Source organism: Podarcis melisellensis, assembly GCF_964234715.1.
Source record: "Podarcis melisellensis genome assembly, chromosome: Z".
Classification (NCBI taxonomy): Eukaryota; Metazoa; Chordata; class Lepidosauria; order Squamata; family Lacertidae; genus Podarcis; species Podarcis melisellensis.
The window spans coordinates 13,777,215-13,800,757 of NC_138547.1; the positions used below are offsets into that span (position 1 = coordinate 13,777,215).

Genomic DNA, 23,543 nt, shown 5'->3' on the forward strand with positions numbered 1-23,543 from the left:
GAGGGTCCATCAGCCTCTGGCCCGTTTGTTCTGTGAGTCACCATTTAAATACTGCAGAAAGCCACAGTAGCACTATACTGGGTGCCCATGGGCACTGGGGGAAATTTAAAAATCAGCTCCCGTACATCACTGGGGGGCAGTGTTGCTGTCACCACCATGCAGATGCCTAACGCTGGCTCAGACCGGAAGGAACTTTAGGAACCCAAATCAGACTCGTTGGGCCATCCAGTTCAATACTGTCTACACTATCTGGGAGAGGCTTTCAGGCAGGGGGTCTCTTCCATTCCTTCCTGGAGATGCCAGAGGTTGGACCTGGGACCTTCTGCATGAAAAACATGCACAATACCACTTAGTTGTGGTCTACTTTCAAAGATGAAGTAATATTCTAGTCTCTGTGGTCCTGAAGAGCTGGTTTTAAGTAGGGACCTGGAAAGCTGGCATTATCCTGAAGCAAACTATTGGTCCACCCAGAGCAGTATAGTCTACACTGACTGGCAGTGGCTCTCTGGGGTTTTAGGCAGGGGGACTTATCCCAGTCCTGTTTGAAGCTGTTGGGGATTCAATTTAGGACCTTCTGCTTGCAAAGCAGATGCTTACACCAGTGAGCTACAGCCCTCAAACTTTACTCTGGGACATATTGATTCTGAAGCTGGCCATGGTAATTCGCCTACCACCTGGTTCTCTGGTGTGGGATTTCCCACTGTGGATCGCCCCACCTTCCCCCCATCTCCCACCAGGCGAATGGCCCAGACAGGCCAACCAACAGGAACCAGGAAGAGAGACATGGTAGACAAGCAGGAAACCAGACCAATGGGAGAAACTGGATTTGATTGTCACTTTAATCTTGGCTGACCAAGGCATGCACTGTAAAATAGGATGATATTCAAGGCTGGGTTCTTTAACCACATTTATTGTCACTTGTTTGAGTGTCTCCCTCGCCCCTTTCTCTTTAATATATAAAAAAGTAACAGGTTTGGACATTTTTACAATCAGGATTCAGGGTGGGTGGGGTAAACCATAAATATACACCATCAGACCGAGGGAGGCTGGTTGGCAGAACAGCAAAGTCAAGGAAATTTTTCAGCAAGCTTGAAAATGCAAGGAATGCCTCATCTTTTTTGAAGCACAGAGTCACAACTTGAACTGGAAAAAAACCCCACCACCGCTTCCTCCCTTTGCCCCCAATGCCTTCGCCCCCACCCCAATTTAAGTAAAACCCCATCCCTGCCACGGGAATGACTGTGAGAGCACCACAGTAAATAGTGCTGAAATTAAAACAAACCAACAGTCGGATTCTGAAGCTGGGTATTTTTTTTGCAGTAAATGCAATTTTTATGGGTTCAAATTCCAGCACATATTTTTCTTTAAAAAGCTCCAATGCCTGGGGTTAACAATCATTTAAAACTCTCACCTGTCTACCCGCCCACCCAATTCTGAACGGAGCAAGGGTTAGAGGAAAGTCTGGAAGCCTTTGGTCTACAAATCCCATTACCCACCACACCATGTAACCCCAAGCTGGCTACAGGGGCGGATGGGAATTGTGGACTGACAACCTCTAGCAGGCTAGACTACAACCGGTGGGGCGTCCCTGGCTCTATCCACTTACTCATGAACCAAGACACAGGGGCAAAGGCTCACCTAACCCTTCGCTCCCCAATGTGAAGTGCAATTAGGTGACTAATAGTATCATTCTGAAGCTGCCAGGGTATGAAAGCTGCAGATTCTGGTGAGGGCCAGAACCCCTCCAAAGGCGGTAGAAATGTAAGGACCTTTTTAGGTCCACCTTAGCTGCAAGACTGAGGGCAAATACAAAACATCCAATATTTTCTCAGGGGGGAGTCCTTCACCAAACTCCAACCCCAGACCTCCTGATGTCACTGGCAACTTGCACAGGAGGTTCACCCACACATGCCCATCTGTGGCAAGTTGAAATGAAAGACACACACAAGGGTATAAACGGCAACATATTGCTTGCTGCAAAACACCCTTTAAATTAATAAAACAAAATAAAGTAAGATGAGCTGCACAGTATTACACTGAAAGATTCTGCAGAGAAGGTTGGGGCCAGGTGAGTAGTCTGCTTCTGCCCAGTAGATTTCCTCCTCCCAATTTTATTCACAGGACAAGGAAAGAGATAGAAGCCTTTGCCTCAATAGATAACAAAGCCATTGGCTACAGTTAACAAACTGAAAAGCAAAAGTCATTCCCAAATCCTGGGCAGGCAAGTCAGGAGTCCACGTCTTGAGCCCAACTTTCAACAAATTGCTTTCAAGATTATTTGGCATCAAGAAAAAAACAACACTGCTCTGTTTAGGCCCCCTTATATTATATTAAAAAAGAGAGAACATGAGCTGGTTTGGATTTAATAATCCTAATTTGCTAAACCAGCAGTGCATTGTGGTTTCTTTAAACTAGACTTGGGGAACTTTTGGTCTTGCAGATGTTGCTGAATTACAGTTCCCCTCATCCCTGGCCACGCTTGCTGGAGCTGATGAGAACTGTCTTCAGGAACATCAGGAGACCCCAAAGTTCCCCACGCCTGCTTCAAAACCCAAAGCTTCCTGTTGACTCCAAAATGTTGTAATTTAATCCTTGGGCTCCAAATTTGATGTAAAAAACCAGAATTAAATCCTGGCCACAGTAATATTTCAGCTGCAACAAGAAACTCTGGTCTAAAATAACCATGATGGAAGGGTCAAAGGCACAGGAGTGAGAAGGGGGCACAACACTCATTGCCGGGCCAGTAAAGTTTTATTAAACCAGGATCATTATCTCTGAGCTGGCCCCCATATCAGCCGCAGGTCCTATGAAGGTGACCTGTAGCCAAGGAGATGCTTGCTTGTTGCTCAGACCAAGAACCCAGTGTGACCTGGAAGCTGTTTTATGTAAGGTGAAGGTGCTGGACTAAGGTGGTTGATTTCAGGTGCCACAGTGGGTTAGCAGATTGAGATGGACAGATATGACTCATTTGGGGAAGAGAAATCCATTGGGAAGTTCTTCTACAGAAGCATCAATGAAATAAATGGAAGATGCGAAAGAGTGTTCTGATGCAGGTCTCTCCAACCCACTTAATTTGAGGCAGCTTTTCAACCATTTTGCTCCAACTGGATGGCGCAACAGCTCCTCATAGATGTGCCCTCCCACCCCAAGTTCTCACTTTGATTTTTGACACCACCCCCATCTCAGCCTCAAGTATTTTGTTTGCTTAGTTTTCCTTTACGCGTTGCTTAGAACTTTGAAGTTTCTTCTTAAAAACCCCCACGGGCCACTCAGTCATGCATCCAAAGAAAAAGGAAAGGAAACTGATGATGTTGCCTAGAGGTTCGTATTTACAGACGGTCTCATTTTCTACATGTTTACTGCATTAACAGCTAGTACCATCGCTACAATAAGGGCTCCCATAGCGAGTACAAGGGGGTGGATGTCACAGAACCTCAACAATTCCAGATTTCCTGAGTCAAATAAGAGTAAAGAGATTCCAGGTGAACTTGGGGAAGATCCAGGTGAGTTTGGAGAAGATCTAGGTGAATTTGGAGAAGATCCAGGTGAGTTTGGGGAAGATCCAGGTGAGTTTGGAGACGATCTAGGTGAATTTGGAGAAGATCCAGGTGAGTTTGGAGAGGATCTAGGTGAATTTGGAGAAGATCCAGGTGAATTTGAGGAAGATCCAGGTGAGTTTGGAGAAGATCTAGGTGAGTTTGGAGAAGATCCAGGTGAGTTTGGAGAGGATCTAGGTGAATTTGGAGAAGATCCAGGTGAGTTTGGAGAGGATCTAGGTGTATTTGGAGAAGATCCAGGTGAGTTTGGAGAAGATCCAGGTGAATTTGGAGAAGATCCAGGTGAGTTTGGGGAAGATCCAGGTGAGTTTGGGGAAGATCCAGGTGAGTTTGGGGAAGATCCAGGTGAGTTTGGGGAAGATCCAGGTGAGTTTGGGGAAGATCCAGGTGAATTTGGAGAAGCTGTGTCAGTGGTGGACATATTGTCCAGAGGGCAGCTGCCCATCTTGTTCCTTTTCCACATTGGTGATGGGGGCCATTTGATTGATTAAATATCCCTGTAAACATGTAAGACTTTGCAAGGGTAGAATGTTACTTCACTCTTTTTCCTTTTTTCTTTTCCTCCCAGTGTCTGTGGGTGGGGAAGTATTGTGAAAAATGGTTCTCCTCGGTTATGACCTTGATGGCAACCCATTTTTCATCCCTCACACATGCTAAATGCCCATTGGGCGAGACCATGGGCACGTCAATACATGGCTCAACGCAAGATGCAGCAACTTCACTTCCCTCTCGTCGTGTTGCAGTGCGAGGAGCGCAAGAAAAAAAAAGTTCAGATTTGGCAAAAGTGGGAACACTCTGGCACTAAAAAACAAACAAACCCTGACCCCCTTTCCTGTGTGCTCCCTTTTCAGGCAGAAAAGCTCATCTATGGCACTGAGGAAGGAGAGCAGGACGCTGCTTTGGTGACTCTCCCCTGCGGCCTGATGGGAAGAAAGCCCACAGGTGCTGCTGAGACAACTCAACCCCTGGGCTGGGCCCAGGAGGGGAGGAGGTGGGGGGATATGGCCCAGTCACAGGTCCAAGTCTCATAGCTGCCGTCTGTGCAGGCGCCCAGCGATCCTTTTGCCCATGGCCTTCATTAGCTTCCCGTCTAGGTTTTCTCCTCCCTGTCTGTCTTCCGCCTTGTGATGTTTCGAGGCTTGATTTTGAGCGAAAGTTCCCACAAGGCCTCCTCCGCCAGGTGGTCGCTGAAGTCATTGAAAAATGAGATGATGTCATCATTCCGTTTGATGTCGTAATGCCTGCAGCAATGAGAGAGAGAGAGATGCTTTATAACAGAAAGTGCCGCTTTATTCAGGACTGCCCCCTAGCTGGAAGCCAAAAGAATGCAATGTTCAATTCACTGCCTTCCCACCCAAAAAGGCAAGGCTCACTGATATAACCAGAACATAAAAATTCTGCAAGCCAAGCATCCAAAATCCTGTGCTAAGAGAAGTCAGATACTGTGGTCTGTATAAATTGGACAGATTCACCTAATTCCCCTCCTTCACTATCTTCCTTGGCTGCTTCTAAGGGTGCAGTAATTGTCTCCAAATGGTTAGGCTAAAATAAAAAGCTGGTTGGTTCTCTGCCTGCCCAGTGGTATCCGTTACAAAGCTACTATAGACATAATCCCGTAAATGTCCACAACACGACAAGCAGCCCGGTGCATGGGGAACGTGGTGCCCCCATACATCAAGAGGTATTTCCTGTCTTCCAATATACATGCAGGTCCTGCTTACCAGCCACAATGCATTTCCTGAAAATTGTTAGACAAGTGCTTGCATAACAAGTCCATGATTTCCATTGATTCTTATGGGAACATTTCTAATCCATGATCTCTCTCTCCCCCCTCCCACCACGGCTTCTTCCTTAAATGGCTGCAGTCAACCAGCAAAGAGACAAAAGAAAAACTCTCCTTCTGTCTGATTTGTCCAACCTCTCTCCCTGTCTCCATGGCTTTGGCCTGAAAATGGCTGTTGGTGACCAGCAGCAAAGTTGTGGCTAATAGTTTCTGGCTTTAATCGAGTGGACAGTGAAGTGAAGTGTAACTCTCCACCCCCCACCCTTTCATAAAATGCAAGTCTAGACAAGTTTCATGCTCTTTGCTATAGTCACACATCGCATGCTCCTAGTCCTCAAGTGTTCATAGGTGTGCACAATGCAAGAAAGCAGTGGGTACCACTTACACTTGCTGGAAGCACCTCATGCTGTCCAGGATGTTGAACTGCTGCCAGCGCTTGGAGAAGTTGACTTTGCCATCAATGTAGTCCGGATTCCCCAAGTGGACAAAGGTCAAGTCTTGCAGTATGAGACCTCTGGAGAGAGTGGAAGATGAAGGCCTTCTGTTATGGTTTGAAATGACAAGTGTGTTCACATAGGTCTATTAATATCTCTGGGTCCATCCCAGAGGGCAGGACTTCAGTTACAGGAGGGTAGATTCCTCGTGAACACCAGGAGAAATGTCTTGATGGGAAGAGCAGGTTTAAAAGGGAACTGTTGACCTAAAGCAGGCGTGGGGAGCCTTTGGCCCTCTGGATGTTGCTGAACTACAACACCCATGATCCCTGGCCATGCTTACTCAGTCTGATGGGATCTCTGCTCCTGACCTGGAGGGATAATGGTCTCTCATTTGCTGCGAGAGATTTGGCCAGCCATCTGTTGGTGATGACCTTCCTCTGGACTTCCCCAAACTGAGCAGCAGGTGACGTGGACCAGATGGATTGCAAGACTCCCCTTGCAGCCAGCAGGGAAACCCCAGAGAATGTTTGTCTGTGTGAGCTACTCACAAGTAAGGTATGCAAGGCGGCTCCACCTCTGAGAGGGCAGCTCGGTATGCCCGGAAGGAGGAAGAACTGTCAATCAGAGTGCAATACTCAGCCAGACCCTGGCAGGAGACACAAAACATGAAGACATAGCATGAATTCTCTGAGAGACGGAACACATTTGGATGCTCCACAAATCCAGGTGGGTTGGAGGCAAAAGATGCACCTCTCTGTATTCTGCTATGGGACACAGAAGAATCTAGCACCTCAAGAACCTCATTCCTGGCAAACAGCAATAAAAACGAAAAAGCAAGTGGCTACTAGCTCTCATGGTTGTGGTGAAAAACGTAAGGGCACACACTTTACTACACAGTGTTTCCCATCAACAGCTGATGACTGGTGGCAGCCCGTCTTGTTACTGCAATCCACTGGAAAGAAACTCAAGAGCTTGTGCTAGATAAGGGATACCACCTTTTATGGAATATTGAGATTATACAGGAGAAATCACGCACATTCCAAAATATTGACAAGGAGGATTATCAGCACCAGACTCTTTTCAAATGGTGTGCACTCTTTCATTTCTTACACAGCGAGTGAAACTTTCTCTTCACAACTGTCTGCTCAAGCTTGGGATATTTGGAATTACACCTGACTGTAATATGCTGTGTTCTTCTCTTTCATGTATGCTGAAATTGTGGTGATCCAAATGTTTAATGTTTGGTTTGTTGTTTTATAATGTAGATGGCAGGAACAGGGAAGTTGCTTAATTTGTTTTTTTTTTTTAATTATGGTTTCCTCCCTTCTTCCCCCACCTCACTCCTTCTTTCTCCCTTCTTTCTTTTTCCGTTTTGCTCTTCTCTTTTGCTATGCTCCTGTTGTCATTTTTTATGTACCATCACTGTTGAAAATACTATAAGAAGCTATTTACCAAAAAAACAAACAAACCCAAAACGAGTTGACAACTGGCAGCAGAAGGCATTGAGTGGTTCCTTTGAAAAGCACTGCCTTTAAGGCAAGGTGTACATGTTAGCCAATGCAGTACCCTCCAGATGTGGTTGGGCTACAGCTTCTGTCATCCCTGGCTGGCTAGGCCTGATGGGGTGGTGGTGGAGTCTAACAACATCTGGAAGGTTTTGTTCATACAAAACATCTTCATCTGCTTCAAGGAGCAAAGACTGAAGTACCAGGGAAGAGCAAAGCGGGAGTGAGCTCCTCTGTGGTATGCAGAGTGTGGCTTCTGAATTTGGCTAGACAGCTGACTTTACCTTTTGCAATCCCACACAGAGAAATATTAGTAGAGTAAAAATAGCAAAGTTGCTTATTTTAGGAAGTGCATTAACTTGGACAGAAAAGATTGTAGTTTTATGCTAACTAACTAGTCATGAGGAAAACAAAGGCAGCCATGCTTGCTCTTTGTTCTTTCTAGTGCTGGACTTTTGGAAACATAGGACGAAAACATTTTTGAAAAGATATATATTGAAAAACCGACCTCTGAGGTTTGTTTCTGCCACTCGAGCCTCCGAATGGGTGCTGAATCCAGGGCAGAGAGTATAGCCAAGTAGGAGTTGAAGTTGTTGAGCTTTCGTAAGTGCTGGAGCAAAACGGAAAAAAGAGGACGAAGGGTTGGAGGTGTTCCAAGGTGTTCTGGGGTGGGGGGAGAAGGTGGCAGTGTGGCATAGTAGTTAGAATGCTGGGCTTGGGCCTTGGAGAGACCAGGATTCAAATCCCCACTTGGGCAGGAAGCTCACTGGGTGGCCTTGGGGCAGTCACTCTGCTGCTTAGCCAACTACAAGGTTCTCCTCACAATGTTGTTGTGGGGATAAAATGGGGAGGGGGCAAACCACGCATGCTCCTTGGAGGAAAGGTGGCATATAAACACATGAAACAAAATGAAATGAAAGGCCACTTGTCAGGGCAAAGGGTTGGGCTGTGGGCAGATGTAGAACTTCCTGGAATTTGGTAACACCTTGGTCCTGGAACTGTGGATCAGGTGAGTCTGCTTTGGAATTTGGACCTGCCAAAATTCACTAAGCATCTCCAGTCTGACCCACACAGGTGTATCCCTAGATCGGGCTTCAGCCTTAGGCTGTGACATCACTGAGGTTCAGACCTCCAAGTCCCTGGGCACTCACAATGATGTTTGTGGTGGTAATAGCAACCCTTTGCAGGACTTACCTTCATGATCTTTATAAACTTCAGGAGCAACCTCTCTCGGTCCTGGGCTTTCTCCTGCTGCATAATTATTGAGCGGACCCTGTGAGTTTGCAGATTGGGAGAGATGCAACAACGCAGCCATCAGGATTAAACAGTTCAAGCAGGTTTCTGATCCAGGAATCCCTGCTGAGCTGCTAAGCGCTGGCTGAAGCACCAGTAATGTTGGCTTCCTGATTCATCTTGGCTGGTAGTCCTGGAAGACCTGCCCCCTGCCTTGCAGGCCTTTTTCCACCTGGCCGGGAAGGGCAGCGTCCTGACGGTCTCCAGCTACAAAAGCTGAGGCTGTGGAACAGAATCTTGGGCTGGGGTGCCATTTAGGGGGTTTGTTGTGGATGGGATTGTTGCTGGCGTTGCTGTTAATTTTTTGGCTCTTATGATTCTATGTGGAAATTGTTAAATTTGGTTGTTTTGTTTACTGTTTGTTTTTGGTGTTTTGTTTATTGTTTAAAATGATTGCTCTCTTGCGCAAAAAGCTTTCCTCTCTCTTTCTCAATGACCAAGAAGCATGTGCACCTCCTACACACAGGAACTAATCTGCAGCACTCACTTTCAGAACAGCAGACAGTGGAACACATTTCCTGATGTTTGTGAGTCAGTGCGTTATATTTTTCCTAGCAGGGATCCCAATGTCAGCCTTGTCCTATTTCCCACCACCACCCCAAAACCTGGCAGGATGAGGAAGGCTATGTCGTCCCCAGCAACCTTTCCTGAGGACTAGTAGATTGTGCTAACTCAAAAGGTGGGTTGGTTGGTGAGAGGGGAAAACGCAATTTTAAGGGAAGGGCTCAATATTATATGAAGAATCAAATGAAGAATCAGAAATTCTTTTTCCTGTTCCCTTCTTTGTTTTTTCCTTTTTCCTGTAAGCTTTCTCTACCTTCCTGTCTCTTTCTTTTTCTTCTTTCATGGCCTGTGTTTTTATTTAGATTGGCTTTGATAAAAATATATTTGATATTAATTTTTGTATTCCTTTTTTTCCAAATTTTAATAAAATTTATTCAAAAAGAAAAGAAGTATTGTTTACACTGGCTGGCAGCCGCTCTCTTGGGTTTCAGAAGAGGGACTTTCTCATACCTGTAGATGCTGTCAACTGAAGCTGGATTCTTTTGCATGTAAAGCAGACACTCTGTTGCTGAGCTGTGAACATCAGTCCGGGGCCCTCCAGCTGTTTTGAACAACAACTTCCATCAGCCCCAGGCTGCAGGGGCTGATGGGAGATGTAGTCCAAGGCATCTATAGAGAACCTAATTGGTGATGGCTAGTCTACACTAATTGGCAGTCACCCTCCAGGACAGGATTTCAGACAGAACTCTTTCCTGACCTGAAGATGCTGGGGATCTAACATAAGATCACCTATGTGCAAAGTGCAGGCTCCACCACCAGAGCAATGTTCTTTCCCTCAAATTAACGCAGGTGTGGGAAGATGCAAAGTGCTATGGTGGGAGGGTATGGACAAGCCGGATTTGATTTCATGGGTAGGAGGATGTTTTGCCTGGAGATCACATCTAGCATGGCCTGGTGTAGTGGTTAGAATGCTGGAATGCTGGCCAGTCACTAGCCTACCTCACAGGACTTTTGTGAAGATAAAATATAGGAAAGGAGAGGAAGAATTGTGTAGGCGACCTTGCATTCAGAAAGGTGAACTGTAGTAAACAGATAAACAACTCTTCATGGCGCTACTCTGAATAAAAACGAACCTCTTAGACCTCCAAAGCCTGCCTCTTGTCAAAAAATGTGAGCCACAAACCAGGGACTTCCTTTGTGCATTGCTCAGAACCGCAGCCCTTCCTGTGATCCCTCAAAATACACACACCCTCTTGTCATCAATGCAGCTTCCCCTCCCAACAAAATATGCAACTCCGAAACTAGACAGGAAGTGAGATTTGTTGCTCTTTTGTCTTTCTTACCAGTAGGACATGTTATTAAAGTGCTCGGTAAATTGCGTCAAGTTGGGGCTTTTCTCTTCATTCTGCTCTTTTGCCCAAAGCAGAACTTCAGGGATCTGCAAAGGAAAAAAAAAGGTGACCAAAGGGACAAAAGTTGATTGTCCCTTTTGCCACTGAAAACACAGATACGTCCAGGGAAGGGAGGGCTTCTCCTTGACACTGAGAGCTGCCCTAGCTGCACTGTCAAAATGTCTATGCATGCAACTGCTTACTTGTTTTATAAATATTCAGGAGGCTAGTAGGACAGTTCCAACTATAAATAAAATGGTTTGGTCTTTTAAAGGTAAAAACAGGATCAGCTGAAGAATGGATAGATGAAGACAAATGAAATGCAAATCCAATTCATGGAGTCAATGGTTTTGATGATAGGTTATAGAAACAACAACAATGAATGCTGTAAAGGGAACATTAGTACTGTATTTTACAGTAGATTGCATGTTATGTTAAGTGGAAGATTCTTAATTCTATATGTAGAATAGGACGTGTGCTTTAAAGAAATGGAATCTGAATCTGAAATACAGCTCAAGGCGAGAGGAAGGCTAATTTATATTAATACTTTAATCGATATTACTTTTGCAATAGTTTGGTATGGGTAATAATAAGAAAATATATTTAAAAAAGAAAACTCTGTGTGTGTGTGTGTGTGTGTGTGTGTGTGTGTGTGTGTGTATTAAAAAGTTGCATCCCAACCTGGAAAAGTTGTTTGGGAGGGAGGCCAGCACACATCACATCCTCACCATATATTTAAAGCACATCTTTCCCATGTTAACAGTCTTGTGATTCCCCAAAGCATTCTTGGAAACAGTAGCTTAGCCCTTTCAGAGCTATAATTCCCAGCACCCTTAACAAACAACAGTGCCCAGGATTCTTCGGGAGAAGCCATGTGTTTTAAATGTTTTAGGTGTGAATGTGACCCCAGGAACCAGAAAACAGTGGAGTTAGCAGGCAGCCACCTATGAGTGGTGCTTTGGGTAACATGAGCCTTTCACCTTTTCACAAAATGTATTTCTTGTGGGACAGTGGCTGTTCTCCCTTTAAGTATGGTTTAGGTGCTTCTTCTACAAGAATACAGGCTAGCTCTGACATGTTGTTTGGAATACCTCAATTTTATAAAAGAGCTCTGCATCCAGGAGGGTCAGTTGTTCTGCTATCTCATGGCTGTGGAAATCGTGGAGGGTCCCTGGTCTGGACAAGGAAAGAATGAAAAAGGTGATGCACAAACTCTGGAGTGTCTTAGTTTGCTCTTCCTTTTTAAGCCTCCCCAAGTTTCAATTCATTTTAGTTGCAGAGGGAGGTTTGCACACGTATGGTGACATCTCAGAAACTAGTAAGATAGGATAAATATATAGGTGCTGCCCCCAGCTTCCTGAACTTTTTTAGCAGGTTCCCACTCAATGGGACTGCTTTCCTGTTGACCTAAAAGTACTCCAGAGTAGTGAGGAAAAGAAATCATTCACAATAATGTGGGCACCAAGAAGCACTTCAAGTGTGGTACAATTCACTCCAACGAACTGCAAGTATTGCATTCTACTCTGGCACTGAATACTTGCAAGAAATTATATATGATTAAAGCAATTTGAACCTTTCAAGTGCCAGACGTTTTGCAAAAGATATTTGAGCAAATATACTTCACAAAGACTTTGGGATCCCTGGCTTGGGATTGGGTTTCCCCCTACTTTTGAGGGAAGACCAAAAACAGCACCATCTCACCTGGCTGCCACCCATCGAGCTGCAAGAGGTTTGATCGAGTTGGTGTATCGCAGCATTTTCTTCTGATCCACTTTGTCCAGGATGTTTTTGCGCAGGACTCTGGCAAGGCTGAGCTCCCCATTGCAGACCAAGCGGAACACAAGGTCCATGAGCAGCTTGAGGATCTCCTCCGTCAGCTCCACCAAACTGAGAAAGAAAATGTGTGAGAAACCTAGGGAAAGTCCCCTTCAGCCAGTATATATGTACATGTGCTGCACTCACCCACACCATTTATAACCAGTGCTTTTTACCCCAAAAAGCTGTCTAAAAAGACATGGCACGTGAGGGAAAGAGAGGAGGAAAAATACAAGCACAAGGTCCTGAATTTACAGCCAATATATATTTTGGAAAATATATATATATATCAGAGGCTGACTTGCTTTCAATAAGGAGCAAAAATACTTCCCCTCACCCCCAACATCAGACCCAGCAGCAGAGCTGGTGACAATCTCTAGGCCGGCTCCTGCTATGGTCATATTTAATGAAAACTCTTCATTCTGATGATGTGAGTTTTCGCTTATTTTTAAAAAGGCACGAAAACCAGCTGCTAGTCCTTATGATCGCGGCAGAAAAAGTTCTGTTTTCTGCATCTGTTAAGAAGTATGGTCTTATCGTCTGCCCCAAAATCTGTGCTGTGAAGCAGCTAAATGGTGCAGGTCTAAAACTTCTCAATTGTTTTAATGCATGTTTAATGCTTTGAAAAATACATAAAGACCAGCAGTAGTGGTGATTGGGTTGTAGTAGATTCTCATCAGCATAAACTGTAGGGACTTCTGTCCATTGCCCTGGGTAACCTTGCAAAGGGAGTAAGGATAAGTCTCCTCCATGTTTTGTAATGATTGGCATTTCAGATCCATGCAACTGTGATTAGAAAGTGAGAAAAAACTCACTCACCACAGCTCATCCACAACTCGGACCAGGACGAAGAAGGTGTTCTTGCTTACTCGCTTCTTGAAGGTGTCCGGACAGTGGCAGAATTTCTCATATGTTGAGGGGCAAGTTAAAGGACTAACATGACATAGCTGAGTTGCAAGGACCAAACCAATGCAGAAGACCTTAAGGTACCTCTCATTTACAGTGAACCCTCCAGTTCTGAACCTGGGTGGGCAGCCTCAGGGAGAAGTATTAAAGTCAAGTATCACCAACCTGTTGCCAGTCCAGATGACACAAGACTACAACTCCCATCACCCCTGGACATGCTGGCAGGGGATAATGGGAGCTGGAGTCTAGCAACATCTGGAGGGCCAGGGGATCCCAATTCCTGGGCTGCAGCAGGCTAAGAAGAAACAGTTGCATGTTATCTTCCTGGTTCCAGGATAACTCTGCCCACCTAGGAAGCCTGATTGGTTCTCCCTGGCCCGGCTTGGCTGTAAATGCTCCCAGGTAAGGTCAGATCCAGTTTCTCCCAAAGAGCTCAAAGACCCCATTCTACTAAGACTCGTACCCAGAGCTCCTGGCTGACATGCCGGGATTCACGTGCACCCAAGCACACTGCAAAAATAATAACCAGTTGCTAGTCATCATAATTACAAAGGAAAAGCTCAGCAGTCTGTTGGCCATCCCTATTCCCAAAGCACAGTGCCGCTTCCAGCTGCCCAGAGTGGCTGGGGAAACTCAGTTAAATGGATGGGGTATAAATATTATTGTTATTATTATTACTATTCCAAAGCTTCTGCTTCTCATCCAGCTTGAAACCCATAAGGCAAAGCAGATATAACAGTACAGATCTAATAACCCACATCCCTGAGAGGTGTCACAGAAAGAAAGGAGATGCAGAAATAAAAGTGAACAGGGGCTTTACACACACACACACAGCTTCGTTCCTGCCTTCTGCCTGAGAGAAGAATGCTGCTCTCATTCCTGCCCTTGCAGATGGGAGCATAGATTTATAGCTTCTGGCCACGAGCAAAGGATTTCCACCGACAGCTGGGAGGAGGGCAGTGCAGAGGCTGCTACGTCACATTAATCAGCAGCAGGGGCCATTTCTTGGCAGCAGGTGGCAGTGATGAGCCAGGTGTGGCACCATGCCTCTGGAACACGCTGGCACACGACCGGCAAAGCCACAAGGCCTGTGCGCTCAAGTGGAGAATGTGGGTGGTTTAGAAAAATATATCGCCCTAGGACAAAGGCAGAAAAAGGATGGCATTCTGCAACACTAAGGGAAGGCACCACTCCCTTTGTGTGCAGGAGTGGAAGGGAAGGTGGGGAGAGGCAAATGAGAGCCACAAACACCCCTACCATTGAAGAAAGATTGAGGGCAGGGAGCCATTTGCAGCCCAAGGGCCATATTCCCTAATGGGATACCTTGTGGGGGCCACACAGGAGGGCCAGTGGCAAGAATGGGCAGAGGAATGGATGTAAAATTTATCTTTGTACATTAGGCAAGTTCCTACACATACATGCGCGCGCGCGCACGCACACACACACAACACTCTACCCTCCAACCAGGCAAGCAAGAGGCACTAAAAGAGTTCAAGGATGCATTCCAGCTTGGCAAAAGAACTCAGATTTTGTTGCAAGGCCAGTGAGAGGTGTGTGGTGTGTGTGTCCTGAAGAGAAGAGTTGTGACCTGGAGATAGTTCCAAAGGTCAGACAAGAGAGGCCTGAAGGGCTTCATTTGGCCTCCAGAACTGAAGAAGATGGTTGTGGGAAGGAGATGGATTGGCAAGAACTGCCATCTACGCTGAAACCTTAAAGAGAAATGGTAGCCCTTATGAAAGATCCTGATGAATAAATCTGTCAATTCTGGTTACTCTCTGATTTTCGTTTTTAAGGTTCAGATCAACCCATTCCTGCATCTACTTACACATGTCCCCCCCCCCAAAAAAAAAGTCTGTGTGAAAACAGCAAGCGACTTCCATGCACATTTCTCCTGATATATATGTAGTTCTGTATGCAGGTTCCCTGCTATGGTCCCACTAAGCACTTCTCCTTGAAGCAGGTGGTGGGGAGAGAATGGGTAAGAAGCCTGCACTTCACAGGCTTCTTTAGCCGTTTCTCTGCTTGCTCTCCTGAAGCTCACTTAAAGGAGAAGTTCCTGCCCATCAGCTGACATCACCAGTGAAGACAGCGGGTGGGCTTTATTTGTGGGGAAATGGCCTTGCAGGTGAAACTGGACCCCCTTGGTGTGCCAAGATTGGCCCAAAGGGTGGAGGTTTCCCACCCCCAATCCACCCCCCCATTTTCTGTGCCTGCTTTTGGGTTGGAGAACTGCATCATAAAATTCAGAAAAGTGCAAATTTCAAAATATAGCTGTGTCTCAGCTTGTGAATGTGATGGATGCCTAAGGAGAAAAAACACAACAGCATCCAGAGAGTGGCCACAGTGAAATGCCCTTCCAGCTCAAATGGAAATCTAAATATTCCCTTTTTTTTGTCCAAAGACTCCAGTCTTCACAAATTCCTCTTCTGATATGCAACCTGGTTCCTGGGGGGTGGAAGAAGAGAGAAACCTCAAGCTTCTTCACACCACCTTCTTTTGAATCTTTGGGTGCAACTGACAACCCAAAGGAATATAGAAAGCTGCCTTCTACCTAGCTTAGTACTGCCCAGACTGACTGACAGTGGCTCTCCAGGGTTTCAGGCAAAAGGACATTCTCAGCCTTACCTGGAGAGGATGAAGAATGGACTTGGGATCTTCGGCATGCAAAGCGGGTGCCCTGAGCTATGGCCTTTCCCCTAAAATGAAAGCAAGGATCTGGTCCTCATGTTCCTGAAAAAAGTTGATTTTGAATAGGAACCTAAGGAACTGCCTTATGCTGAGTCGGACCAATGGTCCATATAACTAGACAATAGAGTTCTTTAGGATTTCAAGCAGGAGTCTTTTACCCAGAGACATTGCCGATTGAGACCTTCTGCACGTAAAGCAGATACTCTGCCAATGCACTACGGAAGGGCCGCATTGACATTGTTCTAAGCTGACCAGGGGTTCTGCCTCTTGGAAGGTAGACACACTGCACAATTTGGGCAGGGGAGAGAGGGGTGGGGAGATTTGCTGAGTGTTTGAAAGGATATCTGTATTGCAGTTTTTTGATGAGCTCTTCAGGTGTGATGAACGTGCGGTAAGTGGTCAAAAAGGCCTCACAGTACAGCACCAAATCTGTTGAGGACAAAAGAAAGAAGAGAAGAAAAGATAAGACACCTGTCAATCAACAGAACAGCTTTCACCCAACATGGTGCCCTCTCAATGTTTTGGACTACAACGCTCATCCATCCTAGCAAACATGCCTAAGGGGAAGAATAAAATAGAAACACATGGCCTCTGTTTACCCTGATCATGGTTAGGGGGTCAGGAAGCCAGAGAGAGAATTGGAACACATGACTCTAAGACACAACCCTAACATCCAAACCACAGTGTGTTGTTGTTGCTAATAACTGTATCTATTAAATTTCTTACTCACTCTTCATGAATCATGATTCTCCAATACAACTCTCAAAATCAATCAAGACAAGAGATGTTGTAGCAAACAATATCACAGTAAAGAAGGGCAACTTCAGCGTGTTCAGTTGCATGGGAATCTAGTCACCATTCAGTGGGTTGTGTCTTACTCAGAGTAGACCCACAGAAATTGATAAGATGCTTAGGTACATTAACTTCAATGAGCCAATTCTTGAGTGGAACCTAGCTGGATAGAACGCAGTCAAATTTAATATGTGAGCAGTGCAGAGTCAACTTCGAAGCTCTTACTAAGCAAAAACAACAATCAGAACTGTACTGTAAATGGAAATGACTGACGATGTGCAAACAACAAGCCTGCACACCCCAATGAAATCTACAATGGCCCCACTTGCAGACAGGAGCTAACACGCTCCCTTCCGCAGATGCACACAACTATAACTGTTGCAGCGAATGTTATCTCTTGTCTGATTGTAGCTAAGCAGAATCCTCCTCTGCGTGTTGCCCCAGATTCAAGGATCCTGCCTGCCCTGATCTGCAAAACGTGACAGTGATGTGGGGAGTTTTCTGCAAGCCACTCTCACTTCTGCAATACCTTTCCTGTCGGTCTCTGTTGCGTGGACCAAGAGGATGTCACCTGAACCGCCACGAACATCTGGTCCGTCGTCGCCCTGTATGAGAAGCAAAACAAATGGAGATTGTGCTTCAGGTGGGTCCGCAGGAACTAAGGAAACCTCCTTCATACCAGGTTAGACCATTGGTCCATTTTCAACATTGTCATCTGTGACAAGAAGCTGCCTTATACTGACTCAGTCCATCACCCAAGAGCTCAGGACCAACTTCAATCAGATCTCTGGGGTTCAGGTAGTGGGTTTCTCTCAGCTAGGGCTGCCATACTTCGAAGAGCAAAAAAGAGGACGCTATGACGGCCATTCAACGCAAATAAATGCAATTTGCCTCAAATTTCAGCCCTGAAAAAGAGGACACATGGCAACCCTAGCCCTGCCTGAAAACACCAGGAATTGAACCTGGGGCCTTCTGCTTGTGAAGTGAGTTGAGCCCCTGCCTTTGCCTTCTGGGAGACCCTGGTGCCTGAACAGACTAGTAAGCCACACAGAAATTCCTTATGCTGCATGCCGAGTCTTGAGCTGGGGGGTGGAGAGATATCTGGGCTTGCTAGCGCCCTGGAGGTGACCTCCAGCCCAAACTTGACTTTGTTTTGTCAGACTTAAAGGGAGTGGGCAGACACCTGTGAACTCTTGAGGCTTGTGAGGAGAAGGAAAATCTATGTGTTTGTCACTGGAGGTTATGTGGGGGCCAGTGTGAGTGGGCTTTGGTGTATCGTGAGCCAGATCCCACCACCACAAGGAACAATTTGATCAGATCTTCAAGGTGTACATCAAAAGGCCGAGTGAAATGGATTAACTATAAAGATGTTACTTGGAAAGTCCATGCAGACCCCACAGGGATGCAGCGATTACATTCAGACATTCTGAAGTTACTCATAGGTTGCCCATCCTTGCATTAGAGAACGTGTAGGGAGGACCTGTGACCCCACAGATGCCCCCAAACTACAATCTGCATCATCCCTGGCCATTGATCACGCTTGCTGGGGCTGTTGGGAACTGTAGTTCAGCAACAGCTGGAGGATCATAGCTTCCCCACACCTGAATTAGAGGAATGATTTTTTGAGCGGCAGGGGAAGATACCACACAGACCTGATTTTAAAGCGTTACATGTGCAAAAGACGTCAAAATGGCGCCTGGCTCTTCATAGAAAAGAACACCAGGAGGGCTGGCGGATGGCTACCAGCATCTATCAGAGAAATTATGTTCATGACACAATCCTTGAGCTATTTCTCTGGCAAGGCTCCTGGAATTCCACTTAAGATATGAGTAATGGCTTCTCCCTGCCTGCTGGCGGATCGTGGCTGGCCAGAGCACTTCTCCTGCCTCCTGCTCAAAAAACACATGCAGCATATGCCCACAAATGATCAATTGCTGCTCTCTTCCAGACAGGACCTCTTGACAGTCTGGGAGCTTCAAAGGCCCAGCCTCATTCCCTGGAGCCCCAGGAAAGCAAGTGAGCCAGGCTGCCTGGCACAGGATCCACTGGGGGCTTCCTTCCTTCCTTCCTTCCTTCCTTCCTTCCTTCCTTCCTTCCTTCCTTCCTTCCTTCCTTCCTTCCTTCCTCCCTCCCTCCCTCCCTCCCTCCCTCCCTCCCTCCCTCTCCTTCCTTCCTTCCTTCCTTCCTTCCTTCCTTCCTTCCTCCCTCCCTCCCTCCCTCCCTCCCTCCCTCCCTCCCTCCCTCCTTCCTTCCTTCCTTCCTTCCTTCCTTCCTTCCTTCCTTCCTTCCTTCCTTCCTTCCTTCCTTCCTTCTCTCTCTCTCTCTCTCTCTCTCTCTCTCTCTCTCTCTCTCTCTCTCTCTCTCTCTTTCTTTCTTTCTTTCTTTCTTTCTTTCTTTCTTTCTTTCTTTCTTTCTTTCTTTCTTTCTTTCTTTCTTTCTTTCTTTCTTTCTTTCTTTCTTTCTTTCTTTCTTTCCCCAAAGCAGCCGTTTAGGGGAATAACTGGGAATCAAGGCTGCTTGTCAAGCATTGCTTGTGTGATAGCATGCAGTTTGTGGCGCCCCAAGAACTTCAGCTTTCATTTTAAAAGAAAGCAAAGTTTCTAGTTCAATGGCAGGGGGGAGATAAGTTTCAAAGTGTGTGTTCATAGCACCCAATGCAGAACACTTTTCTGCTTGACAATTGGCTGCCAAGGACCACTTACAATAAAAGAAAGTTTACAGCAGTAGTGACGGCAGAAGCATGCTTTTGGGGTCGGGCCTATGATGATGTTAACTCTTCACTACCCAGGCCATGAATAAAATTTTTCCAGGTCAATACAAGTTTCTTCAAAGTTTCAAAACTTGCAGCAGCCCTAAGGTCTAGTAACTTGTTTTACTGTTTTACAAGTCCCATCCAGCAGTAAGGTTCTATGTGAAATGAAAGGACACTCAGCTGTGCTGCTTGCTAACACGAAAATATTAGCTCAAGGGTTCAGCTCCGATATTTAGTTTAGCATTCAATCCAATTTGATTCGGGCCTGAATATGATAGCATAAAAGCCATGCTGCTGCTGGACTAACCTCTTGTTTCAATGTCAACCTGGCCATGATTTCATTGTGGTCAGTCAAGGACAGTTCATCTACGTCCTCCTCCGGTTGGGAAGACTCTGAAGATTCTGCTGACTTCTGTTGCCTGGGTGCGGAACAAGTGATAGTTATTGCCAAGTTTCTAGCCCACAGTGTTTCAAAGAAATGTTAACATAAGCAAGAGGTAGGTCTCTGACCAAAGGAGGTCACAATCAACATATTGGTTATGGGTGGAGATAAGGCAAAGCTAACAAGTGATGGAGATGAACACACACGAGAAAAGTGTGTGTGTGGGGGGGGAGAAGGTTCTAGTCTTCATGGTGTTCTGAGGGGGAAGCCTGCCTTATGATGACAAGCTGACTGATACACACTCTAAGGAGCCATGGTGGAAATGTTGAGCTTCTATACTCAAGAATATGGGACTTAAACCTAGCCCCCCCTCGCCTTCCATTTCCCAGCCCTTGGTTTTGAAGTTTGGCCAAGCTGCTCCACTGAGCCTGCCAGCCCCAGGATATAAGTTTTTTGACACCCCTACATCCCTTCTGGCAGTTCCCTCTTTGTGAGAAGTGAGGTTACAGGGGACCAGCCAGAGGGCCTTCTTGGTAGTGGCACCCACCTTGTGACTTTTAGAAGACACCTGAAGGCAGCCCTGTCAGGTGTTCAACCAAGTCAAATGGAAATAATAATAATAATAATAATAATAATAATAATAATAATAATAATAATTAATAATAATAATAATAATAATAATAATAATAATAATAATCCAACCAAGATTCCATCTCCAGTTGTGGATGGCAGATTTCAAATATATGAAGGCATGAGTTGCATTTTGAGAAAACATAGCCAGCTGGTAATAATACTTATTCTTTTGCAAAACTGCATTGTAAATTTCTTCTGGACTTTTTCCTGAGGGAGAATATGCATATATCCAGCAAACTGATTACCCTAAACATATAAACAGAGGCAACAGGAGTCCCACCTTTCACTCTCATCTTGGTTCTCCTTCCCTTGGGTGCTGCTCAGAGAAGCAGAGTCCTTGGCATGACAGTCTTTTATTGCTGGGGATTCCTGCCAAAAAGAAACAAGCTTTGCGTTATTAACACAGGACCTCTCACCAGGGGTGCCAACTCAATGCGCAGTGTCTAATTAACCCACCTGTACAAATTAAATACACCAACAGAATACGCACAACTCAGTTAGAACGGGGGTAGTATCCAACGAAGGCCCCATCTGCACTATACATTTAAAGTATTACCAAACCACTTTAAAGAGTCACAGCTTCCCTCAAAGAATCCTGGGAAGTGTAGTTTGTAAAGTGTGTTGAGAGTTGTTAGGCAACCATATTGCCCTTACAGAGTTACCAATCCCTCTTTCCAGGGAACTCTGAGAATTGAAGCTGTGTGAGGGAAATAGTGGTCTCCTAACAACTAAATAAATGACACTTTATCCTAGGCAAATGACACTTTCCACAATTCTTGGGCTGGGGAGGAGCCATGACTGGTTAAGTGGTATGATACTGCTTTAAATGTATGATGTGGATGTAGCTTGAGTCTTACTCAGAGCAGGCCCACTAAAATCATTAGCTAGGATGAAGTTTAGCCCATTGATGTCAATGGGTCTACCCTCAAGTATAACATAACTGAATCCAACCTGGGGAAATCAGAATGCTCCCCGGTCACCTAACAGGGGTTGGGAGTCTGTATCCCTGCAGAGATTCTCATGACCCTCCGTCAGCATTGCCAATATTCAGGGAAGATGGGAACTGCCATTCATATTTCAGCAAGATTTGGATGGCCAGAGGTTCTCTGTTCTTGACTCACACGCTGTTATTGTTTCTTTTGAGTCATTGTGACATGAAATCGAACGCCAATCACCACTGGCAAGTTTTAAAATCATTGCCAACTGGGTGCCAACCCATTGGCTTTGGGCAAATATTCAACAAAGTCCATAACAGCCACGTGTGAGCAACATCGATGTACCTTTTAAAACTGCATCATGGAGTGGGTGGGTGTTATCTGACAGCAATGAGCGGAGTGAAGAGCTGTTGTTTCCCAGCCCAGCAGAAATCAGAGTCATGCATAAACAAATCCCTCATTTGGAGGAAGTTTGAAAACCCCTCATCACTCCCGCCCTCCCCCCACCACTTGGGAGTGCCAAGTTCCAGGCTTAATAAGCTTCCATCTCAGGGCGATGGGCCAGAACTGAGTAGCAGGAATGAGAAGATTACTTCCTACTTGGCTTGATGAGATCCTTGGCTATTATCTCGGTACTGAAAAGTCCATTAGGACATGGCTGAGCCCCCAGGCATTCTCTCATCCTCTCTCCTCACTTGCACTCATGAGGCTCTGCCACTGACCAGAGGGCCCCTCTCAATTAGTGGACATGGACTACAGCTGCAGGCCACCTCTAAGCAGGAAAGCACAGGAGGAAGTAGAAAGTACAAGTCTCTGCTGCCATCAAAGGGTTACCCTTTATTTCAAGTGCTGGATTAGACCCCCATAACTAGAAACACAGAGATGAGCAGTGGGAAAAGTGCAGCTCCTGATATCTCATCTTCCATGCTTTCTGTCTACAAGAATAGCCCTCCCCGCGGTTCCTCCTTTGCAATTGGTTACCCAAACATGGAGAGGAGTGGTCCTTATGGTGACTGAGGCTCTGCCCTCCCCCCCACCTCAGCCAGGCCACACCTGCCTTCCTTAGTGTCCGCCATCTTCTATGACCGTATCACGAACCACAAGTGTGAATCACTTTGGTGCACGGAAAGGAAGAGGCAGTTCGGACACGAAATGGAGAAGGGCATTGGCCAATCACAGTGGGAAGGGGGCGGAGGAAGAGCTCCAAACAGCCAACCATGCCCTTGCTGGAGTACTCCATTCCACCACCCACTTTTATTATTTAATAATATTTGCCCGCTGAGAATGCTTATGTCTTCTCTCTTTCTGCACTTCTGAACAGAGTCCCCCCAACACCCGCCACCAAAATTTTCTATACTTCTGTAAATCTTCAGAGTCCCCCTCCCCACCCTGCCTCCCACTTGGGCATAGATAGTGACACCTTGTTTATGCAGATGCAAGTGAGCGCCCCCCCCCCACTGAGAGTTCACTTTTAGTACCCAGATAACGATATAACAACTAAGCGACTGGACTCTTTTCTGATCACATTATTTCAATGCCCCAGAATGTCATCACAATGCTTAAACCGGGATGGGGGTGGAAGGGTAGTTTGGGATCTTCTGGTATATCTCTGGTTGATTTCAAGCAGATCAGAAAGGATTGTTTAGCAAAGGCAACGACAAAATGCCATCGTCGTCCCCCCATCCACCTTTATATTATATTGCTGAAATGCAGAAAGCTTACAGGTTGAACAGGGGAAGATAACCATAAGCTAGTCTGGGTGTGTGGGTGCGTGCAGAAAGGGCTGTGGCTTCAGTTCAGTACTGGTATTCAAAACCAATTCCTAGACTCAGGATCTTTCAACTGTAAATGTCTGTTGCCTATGTTTGGATCTTGGGAGTTCCTAGTAAAACAGAAAAACACCTGGATTTAAAATGAGTGAGCTGTCCCTCCTCTATGGCTCTGAAGGCCTGAGACCTTTTTCATTTGCCTCCATTGCAGAGGATGCCACTTAGTTGAACTGTGTTAAAATACAGTTTTGGATTGATTATTTGGTTTTCCAAAGAGGTGGCCCCATTTAGCTGATTCATTCAACACCCAACTTGGGCATATATATCTGTTGAGCACAGAACAGCAGGTACAAAGCATCTTCCTTTCATATCCATGTATGAATGCAATGTTTCATCAAATA

The 23,543-nt window shown here is 45.8% G+C and overlaps 1 protein-coding gene across 7 annotated transcripts in view; it reads right to left on the bottom strand.

Moving 5' to 3' along the window:
- Positions 1-821: 821 nt before the first annotated feature.
- RAPGEF1 (Rap guanine nucleotide exchange factor 1) overlaps positions 822-23,543 on the bottom strand; it is a 109,608-nt gene continuing 86,886 nt past the window's right edge. For 6 of the 7 annotated variants that reach the window (XM_081897140.1, XM_081897141.1, XM_081897139.1 and 3 more), the window contains 13 exons: positions 20,719-20,807; positions 19,731-19,842; positions 17,201-17,276; positions 16,220-16,308; positions 13,105-13,193; positions 12,172-12,357; positions 11,562-11,646; positions 10,423-10,517; positions 8,477-8,555; positions 7,791-7,892; positions 6,326-6,423; positions 5,726-5,854; positions 822-4,798 (listed from right to left, as the gene is read on the bottom strand). In XM_081897140.1, the coding sequence (XP_081753266.1) occupies positions 4,648-4,798; positions 5,726-5,854; positions 6,326-6,423; positions 7,791-7,892; positions 8,477-8,555; positions 10,423-10,517; positions 11,562-11,646; positions 12,172-12,357; positions 13,105-13,193; positions 16,220-16,308; positions 17,201-17,276; positions 19,731-19,842; positions 20,719-20,807 (1,380 nt within the window). In that variant the 3' untranslated portion in view covers positions 822-4,647. Of the gene's footprint in view, positions 4,799-5,725; positions 5,855-6,325; positions 6,424-7,790; positions 7,893-8,476; positions 8,556-10,422; positions 10,518-11,561; positions 11,647-12,171; positions 12,358-13,104; positions 13,194-16,219; positions 16,309-17,200; positions 17,277-19,730; positions 19,843-20,718; positions 20,808-23,543 lie in introns of those variants that run through there. The other variant, XR_014164684.1, reaches the window with a different exon arrangement.